Genomic DNA, 11308 nt, shown 5'->3' with positions numbered 1-11308 from the left:
TTAAACATCTGGAACTGTGGCAGAGAAGACTAGGATCCATATTTTATAAGAATCAAATATTCTTACTTGTTTATTGTAAGAATAAACAAGTAAGAATATTACTTACTTGTTTCCTTTTTTTGCCACTTATGTTGAAGGACTAATACGAGACTACACTCTTTAAGTAAGATACAGAACTGAAAAATAATAAAAAATGAAACTTTATCCAAGAAAATAGATTTTTGATATGGATATTGCTCTTATTGATTTAATATTAAAGTGAAACTAATGTTGATTTTCAAGAGATAATTTGTTGGCTATTCTGTCAGTTCACTATCTATTATGGTTCATCACCCCTTCAGATATTTGTGTGCGTAAAAATTGAAAGAACGTGTGAAAAATAATAACAACAACAATAAGGAAAACACATGGAACCATCTGGGAACGAACTGGTCTATTGGTGACTGCAAATAACACTCTAACATTAAAAATGGTTTATTGAACATCTTGTTTCTTTGTTCTGCTGCATTGCCATGTTTTCCATAAACTGTGCTCCTCAGTTCACTCACCTTCCCTTTGAATCACTGCCATAGCATCTAACCCAATCTTCTGTAACTGTCAAGCAGCTGAGAGGATCTTTGACCTTTGACTATTTTAATGCACATTCATACATGATGTCTTTTTGCCATTTGAGAAATTGGCATTGGTGCCAAACAAACAACCTTATTTATAAGGTTGCTTTTTTTTTTTCAACAAAGACCGCATGGGTCTTTCTTATTTTCTCTCATCTTGCTGATCGTCTCTCCTTAAACTTTAATCCACAAACATCACCTAGAAATCCCCCATCACCACCTTCCAAATAACCTTTTTCTCTCTCTCTTTCTCTGTCTGTCTAATCCTAATTTGCACGCAAGAAGTTTGCAAAAGGCCAGCCTGAGCCGAAAGGAAAGAGACCTGGAGGTCAGACGAGGTTACTGGGGAATAACCCTTCATCCAGTCAGGAAAGGATCGTCTGGATTAGTGATGGAAGTGGTTCCATATCTGATCATAGCTCGGACTTCGCTCTGTTCTACTTCACTTTTTTATGAGAGAGCTCAAAAGAGGCGCTTTAATACATTTGAATAAACTTTATTTTAAAAAAAACACTTTCAATATAGGTTTAATTACAAAAGAGTAACATTTTTTTATTACTATGTATTTGTCTTCTTTATAAACCGCTTGCTTGTCTCATGGCAGGACGCAAGAAACCATCCGCTCAGGTGCTGTCTGACACGTAAATATGCGGAAATATTCTTTTTTTCCCGGCAGTTTATTTCGAGATATAAAATACCTTCTAGCAAATTTGTGTGAATAACAGCTCCCGAGTTTCGGGGCGATACGCCCTGATTTAATCACCTTTGTTAAACCTCAAATTACTTCCTAATTACAAATTTATAGGCCTCATCATTTCCTTTTCGCTGTAATCTACTAATCCTAGCAATCAGCTCTGCGATAGATATCTTAAGTAAACTTTTTTTTTTTCATGAGCAGAATTTCGCAGGGATCAGTGTTACCCTTTTCCTATAGGATTAAACTGATCTTCCTCTGCTGCTGAATGGAGGCAGGGGAGCCATCGTTGCCCGGCCCTGAAGGCCCAGGGTGCCCTTTTGATCATTTCAGTCTCTCCTCGGTGCAATACCTCTGATTGGCCAGAGAGCTAAGAGGGGGGAAAATCTTTAATTAAGCAGATAATCTCTTGTTGGGACGAGAGGGGCTCCATTTCAGAGCCCCCTCCTTGAATCCTGATAGCTCCTGGTGGAGTTCCATGCGCTCAGTCTCCCTCATCCCTTGTTCTGTCCACAGCTGCGCCTCACCTGTCAGGATGTTCGTCCACTGGGAGGTTTTCTTCTACGTTTTTATTCTATTGACTCACATGAGGTCGTACTGCTGCTGGTAAGTTTATTTTACTGTGTAATGTTATTATGTTTTTCCAATCATCCAAATATTCATTTCCATTTAGTGTACTGGAGACATATATGGGTTTTGGATGCCAAATTGTCGGAAATTAGATAAAATCATCGATTCTATTTGCAGGTAAATACAAAAACTGAACAAATTGTTTTGGGGTTTGCCAGATTGTAGAATACTGTTTCCGTGGTTGCATGAAAAAAAAAAAAAGCTATAGAGGTCTATAAATACTACATGTTCTGTCTACATTGTAACTTCTCAGAAACGTTAGGAACTAAAATATAATGATGTAATATTGGTTGATCTAAACAAATAAATATTAAGAAGCATATTTTGATTGATTGCTAATAATTCAGTCCAAGTTGAATAATGTTAGGTCCTGTGCTTTCTGCACTTGTCTCGATATCATTTTTCCTTAATTCCAAGAAGGAACGGCTCCTTTTCATTAGATTTCACAAATAGAATAAAAGTTTCAAACTGATTTTGTGACCTCAAAATACCCGAAAGAATCTCTGTTTGGTGTTGAGTAATCAGTCTAAGGTCTGACCAATAAAAGTACTGAAGACTTTGAAGCAGAAATAAATTCAGTCCAGGCTCCTTAAAAAAAAAAAGTAAAAAATTATTCATTTAATTTCACACAGAATCATAAGCTACTCACATACCAGCTGCAGTGATAATAAGCAACAAGACAATTAAATGGAGGCACAAATGAAAAGTAATTCTCACCTTTTCCGTTTCAAATTTTTTACCTCTTGGCGACTCAAGCTTGTGCTGCCCTGAGCGGAAAGCCATATCAGCTTCCTGGAACTTCAAATGTTGGTGAAGTTTTCATCTTTACAGTTTTTGATCCTCTAATGCACCGTAGGATTTGAAACAGTTTGGATTTCAGAAAGTTATATCACCCATATCCAAGCTACTTCTATTGTTAGAGTTGCTTTCTATGTAGCTTATTTTGATGATTTAATTCTATATAAATTATATGTGAACATATTTAAGGATATATTCATCATTATTGTAGTCCAATGCAATGGCATTTGTTGTACAGTGGTGCTGTGTAAATAATACATCAAAGTATTTAGTATGTAAAACCAACAAAATCTTTAAATTTATACTCCATTTGGCCATATCTGATCTATGTGACCTCTTCAATGCAGACTTATGAGTATTAGAAATACATTTATTTGCAGCTATCAAATATAATTTAGATTTCAAGCCATTATGAGTACTTAATAAAAAAACCCCAATTAAATAGAAACGTCGCCTTTCTCTAAGCGCTTCCTAGAATCATCTGAGCTCATTGCTCAGTGTTGTTCACCAAGATTTGGATGCCCACATGGTGTCACAGTTTCACGTGTCCTGAAACACACTAATGAGAGATACTAGTGGAGGATTTTGTGGTGGACACTGGGCTTTCCCGACTGAAATAAGCTGTCTCCTTTTCCAGGTCAGTGAATAATTTCCTGATGACCGGACCCAAGGTAAGCCAGGCTTCTTTTGATCTTCCCCTCCTCTTTTTTTCTCTGGAGAAAGAGGGAGTTAAACCTCACTCCTTGTGTATTGACAGTCTCTGGGTACCTGTCTGTTTGCAACAAAAGCTCTAAATCAGTGATATTCTTGGCCTTTTGTGATTTTTTTCCCTCCCCTCTTGGTACACTTGACCTTATTCAGAAGCGCTGTGTATGTCCGAGGGTTGAGTGTGTTAAGAAGTGAGGGCAGGCAGCACTGTTGTGGGTGGTCATCATTAGCGAGCCGGATCCCTGTGAAAGAGGTGGTACTCCATCTCCCTGAAGGCCACTTGAGACATATTAGTTATATTATCATTCATGCAGTCTGAACAGGCTCTGGAGCAGCAGGCGAAAGCCAAGCACAGAGTGCAGGGCTCTGACAAAACGCATCAGATCATAGTAGAAAGATTTTTGTGTTTGTCATATTTTCTCTCTCTTTCTCTCTCTCTTATAGTTTTATTCCTTATTCTATAAAAAATGTCCTGAAGGCAAGAGTGTTGCTTATAGTTTTGTCTTCACAACATGTGACTTAGCTTAAATATTTCATCGAAGATCTGATTTGAACTGCTAATTATTTTCTCTAAGGCAAACGAATGAAAATGTAATCTGAAACTTATCTGAACTTATTAAAATTGCAAATCTAATTGTACTATGCTGTACATGATGTAAAGCTTAGAAAAACATAAAGCCATAAAGTAATTCCTCCTTAAGGAGAGAACTTTTGTCCTTCACAAGCATTAAGTTTATCAGGTTCCTTAAAACTGCTCCACTGGGGGATTTTTCTGCATCATTTACTTGTGCTGTTATTATTTGGGTGCAATATGTCATGTCTGTGCTGCAGGCATACCTAATCTACTCGAGCAGTGTGGCAGCAGGGGCTCAGAGTGGCATTGAGGAATGCAAATACCAGTTCGCATGGGACCGCTGGAACTGCCCTGAGAGAGCTCTGCAGCTGTCCACACACAGCAGCCTGCGCAGTGGTGAGTGCCCACAGACACTTTGGACACTTTAAAGACCAGCTCCAGTGTCTCTGTGGAGCAAGGAAAATGGTGTGACTGTATTTGTGTTTTTTTTAATGATTCTATGTTGTTGTTGTATTTTCTGTTATTAAATAAAAACGATTTGCTTTGTCAAAATATACGTTTTAGCCTATGAGATCGAGTTATTGAGAATTTGAAAAACACATTCACTTCTGTTTCTAAATTCCTTCACAGACACATGTTGTAGTCCTGAACAGATTGTAGAAAGCTTACCAACAATAGAAATGCACCAAATGTCCAAAGTTGGAATAAATATTGACAATACAAGGCTTCAATTTAGTTAGTTCTTTTTCTGGAAAACCTTAAAGAGCAAATAATATTTTAAAGACATAAAACGTATAAATATGGAAAGTCTGAAACGTCAATCTGAATCGGCTTTTTCATGTTTTTTGTAGATTGTGCACAGCAGAAAAAGTTCTATACGTGAAGGATTAGCCTAAGTGTAATTTAGATCCAACGTCCAATGGACTATTGTACATATGACTGTTTTCCTGAAAAATGTTGAATGTGCGAGAGACAATATAAAAGGATGGAGTGAGCACTTATAGCACAAAGATCTTGTATACAGGAAATGTGGGGAAGCTAAGACAGCTAGCTTGAGCAGGGAGTAAACTAGACCACTGACAATTATTGTTAAAAGCATAAGGTTGATCAGGAAAGAAAATAATTTGCTTTACAGCTGTTTTTATGGTTTATGTAACCTATGTCATTACAAAACATCTGTTGATGTGTACAGATCACATTAAAACAAAAACTTCTGTTTAGCTTCTACACCGATTTTATTTCTCCACATCTGAGACAGGTTAACTAGAGTGCTTGACTACAGTCTAATTTTATGCCAGTATTTCAAAATTTCTTTTGCCCGTCACATGTGTAGCGTTATACTGAAGTCTTTTTTGGGGCCAAACAGCTTGTTGTTGTAGTAAAACTAACTGTAGACAGATCTACTTAGCTTGAGTGACTTACGTTCTTAGAATAACATTGAGACAGTTTTATTACTGCAGCTCAACCCTTCAGAGTAAAACATGGTTTGATTATGTGGTGACAAAATAAGGTTCCTAGCATGGTTGGACCGAAGTTGAACTGTTGATGTGTGTTCATGTGACCGAGCCGAACTCTTGTGAAACCCCTTGTGAAAATCGACTATTGCGAGTTCACAGGTTCAGATGAGGAGGAAGTATTGATTGACTTGCTGCAATGTCTCATTTTAGTTTCCATGATATTGGGAAAAAAAGTACAGAATACATTGGTGGATTGTTTGTCTGCTTTATTGGATCAGAAACGAGCAAGAAGTTTTGCATGGAGAGGGTGGTGAAAGGTTCACCAGAAGTGTTGTAGCAAGAAGTGGCAGGTGACGTGGCTGAGAACAAAATAACATGATCTTTGTCATGCAATGATGCCAGTGAGAACCAAACTCGCCAGTTCTGTAATCTAATGACAACGTTGTTAGTGGAATTTGCTGAAGTATGCCTGGGTAAAAAAAACCCAACAATTCTGCTGAGAGCAGAAATTATATTTATCAGAATGTTTGTGTTTCAAATGACAATTTTTGTCAAACGCAGTCATTTTTCACAGTGGTTACTTATGGACTTACCACAGAACACTTTCCAAATCTCAGTACAGGTTCCCTGTTTGCTAGGTCTCTTTCTAAGGACAGATCTCTACTCATTGATTTACTCAAGAGATAAAGCTTCACTTTATGACCTTATATTAGAACTGGACACTCAGCTATGACTATTAAAAGTGGACGTTGTGTTCTGCAGTAATGCCCAGATTTGAAATCCCAAACCAGGGAATATTCCTTCGTAGGCTACTTTGACTGTATTCTTGTGTTTCTCAATTTTAATTGACATGAAATAACTGTATATTTTTCATCAATAGGAAATTATAAACAGGACATAAGACAAAGCTTAAGGATATCCCTTTGACTTTAGTTCACCTCTCTTTCACATTTTGTGACTTAGAAATGACACATAACAGCTACAACAACTAAAATCTCATAATTTCAATCACTTTTTGTTTGTCACTACAGGAAAGGCTGAAAATTTGGAGTAATCACATAATAACACAAACTATATGACTTCTGGCAAATAAAATATGTGGCACAAATGCCGTTGATGACACTGTAGGAGGCAATTTTCAAAGACCTTTTTCTGCTAACAGCAAATCGAGAAACTGCATTCGTCCATGCCATCAGCTCTGCTGGGGTTATGTACACCCTGACCAGAAACTGCAGTCTCGGAGACTTTGACAACTGTGGCTGTGATGACAGCAGGAATGGACAGAGAGGTCAGAGACTGATAAACTTATACATTAGCTTGAAGAAGATTTGTGTAACTTAAACTAACAATGATTTATATTATTAATTTTCTTTCACCTCAGGAGGTCATGGCTGGCTCTGGGGTGGATGCAGCGATAATGTCGGCTTCGGTGAGGCCATCTCCAAACAGTTTGTGGACGCGTTGGAGACTGGACAGGATGCTCGGGCGGCCATGAATCTTCACAATAACGAAGCTGGGCGGAAGGTAGACCTCCGTATTCACTCCATCACTTTAAAAATCAAGGAAGTGCCCACAGCTGGGATGCTGAGTGAGCCTTAATCCGAACCAGGTTGTAAACTGCGTGGTAACCTGGTTGAAATTTTGCAGATCTCTTATGGCACTCCAACAGCACGCACAGCGTAAAGCATCCTTTGAATCATTTTTTTCATCCCTTCTCAGCGTTACACTGAGTGTGCCACCCAAGCATCCCTTTCAGATCTCTATAAGTGAGGTGCCACTCGTCCCCAATAATAACAGTGTGTTCGCTGTACCAGAAGGGCCTATTTACCAGTGCTGAATGCTCTTTATGACAATACCTCAGCTCAAGAATCTCAGGATGGCTGGTGGAAGCTTAATTGGAGATCCTGTGGAGCCAGACATTGCAAAGCATTCTGTATTATCCCACTTCCTTAAAATAAGTGTTTTAGTTTTTATTCTTGCAATAAGGATCCCACATTTATGTTGGTCTTTGTGTGGCCCCGAGGGAGCCTGAGGGGACCACAGGCGTGCAGCTGAAGTGCTCTTTGTTTATGGTCCCCCCTGTCGGGCCCTGGGATCCTTATGGCACCTGGAGCATCATTGTAACAGAAAAAAATGGGGACAGAAAGAAAGAAAAAACCTCCTTTTTCTTGTTCCTCAACTCAATGGGTCTCTCCGTTGGGTCCCCACTCACAGGAAAACATGTTGACAAGGAACATGCTAAATAAATAGTCCTATTTATTCTAGGCGGGACAATGGGACTCGATGTGAAACTTTGATTCAGCCTCACCTCGGTGTAGAGTTCATCGCCTCTTCATGAAAAGAAAGCGCCCTTCCTTTTTAGCAGACATCTGTTTTGTGTCGGGTAAAGTCAGGAGACACAGAGGATGACAAAGACACTTAGTTCATAAAGCTTTCACTCATGTCGGAATCTTTAACAATACAGTTAGTTAATTTGACAAGACATCAATCAACAGACTCGAGCAATTCCAGACTCACTTGTATGCCTACCTTCATCTACATGAACTAGACGTCACACTGAGATATGAATCTGTACAGTACCTTCCAAATGTATTCCGCATTGTCTAACAACAAAATTCGATTGATTTAATTAGAATTTCATGTGACACATCAATCCAGAATTCAAAAATAAAAATCTGAAAAATGCATTATTAATTTGTATTCACCCCCTCTGAGTCAATAGTTTGTAGAAACAAGTTCCTCCTCAATTATGGCTTCAAGTCTTTTAGAGAATATATGTACACTGAAACTTTTGCCCATTCTACTTTCGAAAAAAATCTTAATATCAAGCACATTGGACTGACAGCATCTGTGACCATCAGTTTACAAGTCTTGGATATTGAACTGGACTTTAACTGAACTGCTGTAGCACACGAATATGCTTTGATTCAAACCAGTTCATCCCCTTATGGCTTTCTTTCAACAATGTCTTTTTTTTTTCTTTATCCAAAGCACAACTAATAGTTGTCCTGTCAAAGGTTTCCCCCACCTGACCTTCAGATCTCTACTCCTTACTCACTCTGTCAGTTTAGTTGGAGGCTCAGGTCTTGGTTGGTTTACAGTTCTACCATAATGTTTTCATTTTTAGAAACATTATGGCAGTGGATGACAGTAACACTGGGATGACAGTAACATAACCCAAACTTTGCATATTGTTCCATAACATAACACCTCTTTAAACATCTCCACAAACTGTCTGCTGTGTTCCTTGGTCTTTATGATGCTGTGTGTTCACTGAGGTTCAAAACCTCTGTGTCCTTAACTGTACGGCTATATTTTCACTAAGATTAAATTACACACACGTGGACTGTAGTCACTAATTACATGACTTCTCCAGGTGTTTAGTTGCACTGAATTTTATTTAAAAGCATCTGATTAGAGGGGGCTAAGTGTAAGTGAATGACACTTCCTTATTACTTGAAAAATATATTAAAACTATTCATTCTTGTCCCATCTTTTCACTTTATGCACTAGTTAATGTTGGTCTATCACAGTGAATTTCAATAAAATATTTGGAAGTTGATGGTTGTGAAATGGTAAAATGTGAAAAGGTTCAAAGGGCAGGAATACTTTTACAAGTCACTTGACATTTATAAAAAGAATCACATGTAATTCCTTGTTAAACATTGTTACTCATAAAGTTAGATTAAGCTAGTATGTCTCACATCATGAAAGGATTGCGACGATGTGATTTATTCTGGAATAAAGTGTATATCTTCTTAATTTTCAGAAGATGTAAGTTTCTTCTGAACATCTCAAAAACCTCAGTAAAAATAAGTTTTTACTAAATTATTTCATCTTTATGGGAAAGTGTCTTGTGTGAAACCTAGTGGACCTGAGGTGCATAGTCCTGAAGTTAGTGTTTTCTTGATGCTGTTTGCAGGCTGTGAAGGGGACCATGCAGAAGACGTGCAAGTGCCACGGTGTTTCAGGAAGCTGCACCACTCAGACCTGCTGGCTGCAGCTGCCAGAGTTCAGGGAAGTGGGGAACTATTTGAAGGAGAAGTACCACAGGGCCCTGAAGGTGGATCTCCTCCGGGGAGCAGGAAACAGCGCAGCCAGCCGCGGCGCCATTGCAGAGACCTTCAACTCCATCTCCCGCAAGGAGCTGGTCCACCTCGAAGACTCGCCCGACTACTGCCTGGAGAACCGCACCCTGGGCCTGCCCGGCACGGAGGGCCGCGAATGTCTGAAGAAAGGCAAGAACCTGAACAAGTGGGAGAAGCGGAGTTGCAAGAGGCTGTGCGGAGAGTGCGGGCTGGCTGTAGAAGAGCGCAAAGCCGAGATGGTGTCGAGCTGCAACTGCAAGTTCCATTGGTGCTGCGCGGTGAAGTGCGAGCAGTGCAGAAAGACGGTGACCAAGTACTTTTGTGTGAAGAAAGGAGGTCAGAGGGGGAGGAATGAGAGCGCCGCCATCCGCCGAAAGAACCTCAGGCTCAGGAAAAAGCACTGAGCATCCCCATCACTCGTCCACATGCATTCATGTTTTCCTGTTTCTGTAGCTCAATCAAACATCTGGATTCTGCAGATGACGTGTTCTGGACAAAACCTTCCCATTTCATCTTCACATTAAAGATTTCTCACAAATGAGCACAGAAGTCTCATGACAAAACAGGCAACTTCGTAGATTTTTTTTTTTTTTTTTTAGCATAAATGTATTTAAGATATATTTTTATATTTTTTTTTTACCACATTTTGAAAAGTGACATGGCATTGAAACGGTTCCCACTGACATTAAAATTCTTCACATTATTTATTCTTCTACTTGGGAAAAAAAACATTTGATAGATAATCTGGTGCAAAACTTGTTCTTAAACCTCTCGCAGGAATCTGTTTTGTTCTGAAATTATTTTTGCGAGAATGCTCGCAACGGTTTTAGTTTGTATTTCTGTTTCCACCATCATCTGGCTCACCCCTTCTTTCCGCTCTTGATGTATAACTGTACATAAAATGAAGCACTTTGTACTGTATATTGTTAATTTATTGCACAGCATTTTTTTTCTAGTTTTGCTTAAGTGTCCTTTTTTCATTCTCTTTCCATTAAAATGTAATGAAAGAATAATAAATCCTTTAATCGTGCATATAATTCAGGCTGAAGAAAGTGCTCATCCTTCTTTAACATACTCTTTGTGACATGAATACTTCATGGTTCAGAGCAAACAGACTCACTTTTTCACTCTGCTTCCACTGTGGTGGACCAAAGAGAAAAGAAAGCCGTCGAGCGAACTCTCCTTCATTCACGCCTTTCTCAATTACACCCCAACAAATACCTCCCGTTCTCTCCTTCATCATGGTAATCCTCGCTGAGCGCTTGGAAGTTTCTTCACTGTTTAATACTAGTTTAATTAACTTTGTCCAGACAGAGCAGGGTCGTGGGGGAGGAGGGCATGAAGCAAGTTGCCCCTAAAAATCATTCTGCCTCTAATTTTGTATGCTAATCTCCTTTTTCACGCTGCGCCTCCTCAGGAGTGGGGGAAAGAAATGTTGGGAAAACTTTGGGTCTGCCTGTGCAAAGGCTTCCTGTGGCTGTTTTCTTTCTGGGCCCACCTATTTGGATCCTTTCACTCCTCTAGGGCCTTCCTTTGCTCAATTTAACAATGAATGCAGAGCTAATCAGCTCTCTCGGAAATGCACCACTGTCGAAGAAGGTAATCCCTTCTTCTGTCCTCTCAATGGGCCGTCGCCTCTTAAAGAACTTTGGGAAAAGGCTTTGCACAGATTCACACTGTTCCCTCAAAAGAAGTTAGTTCAAGTATTGTGCCCAAACAAGTGAGTTTTATAAACACATGCTTGCCAG

The 11308-nt window shown here is 39.2% G+C and overlaps 1 protein-coding gene across 1 annotated transcript; it reads left to right on the top strand.

Moving 5' to 3' along the window:
- The first annotated feature begins 1728 nt into the window (after positions 1–1728).
- Positions 1729–10601, top strand: wnt8b (wingless-type MMTV integration site family, member 8b). Its single transcript, XM_032552536.1, has 6 exons — positions 1729–1911; positions 3371–3404; positions 4273–4411; positions 6635–6760; positions 6854–6996; positions 9395–10601. Exons 1-6 carry the CDS (start codon positions 1784–1786, stop codon positions 9962–9964), a joined length of 1140 nt encoding a protein of 379 aa, XP_032408427.1. The 5' UTR covers positions 1729–1783; the 3' UTR covers positions 9965–10601.
- The last annotated feature ends 707 nt before the right edge of the window (positions 10602–11308 follow it).

The sequence above is a fragment of the Xiphophorus hellerii genome, chromosome 22 (genome assembly GCF_003331165.1).
Source record: "Xiphophorus hellerii strain 12219 chromosome 22, Xiphophorus_hellerii-4.1, whole genome shotgun sequence".
Taxonomy (NCBI): Eukaryota; Metazoa; Chordata; class Actinopteri; order Cyprinodontiformes; family Poeciliidae; genus Xiphophorus; species Xiphophorus hellerii.
Note: the sequence above shows the minus strand (reverse complement) of the source record. Positions and strands in the feature narration are given on the sequence as shown.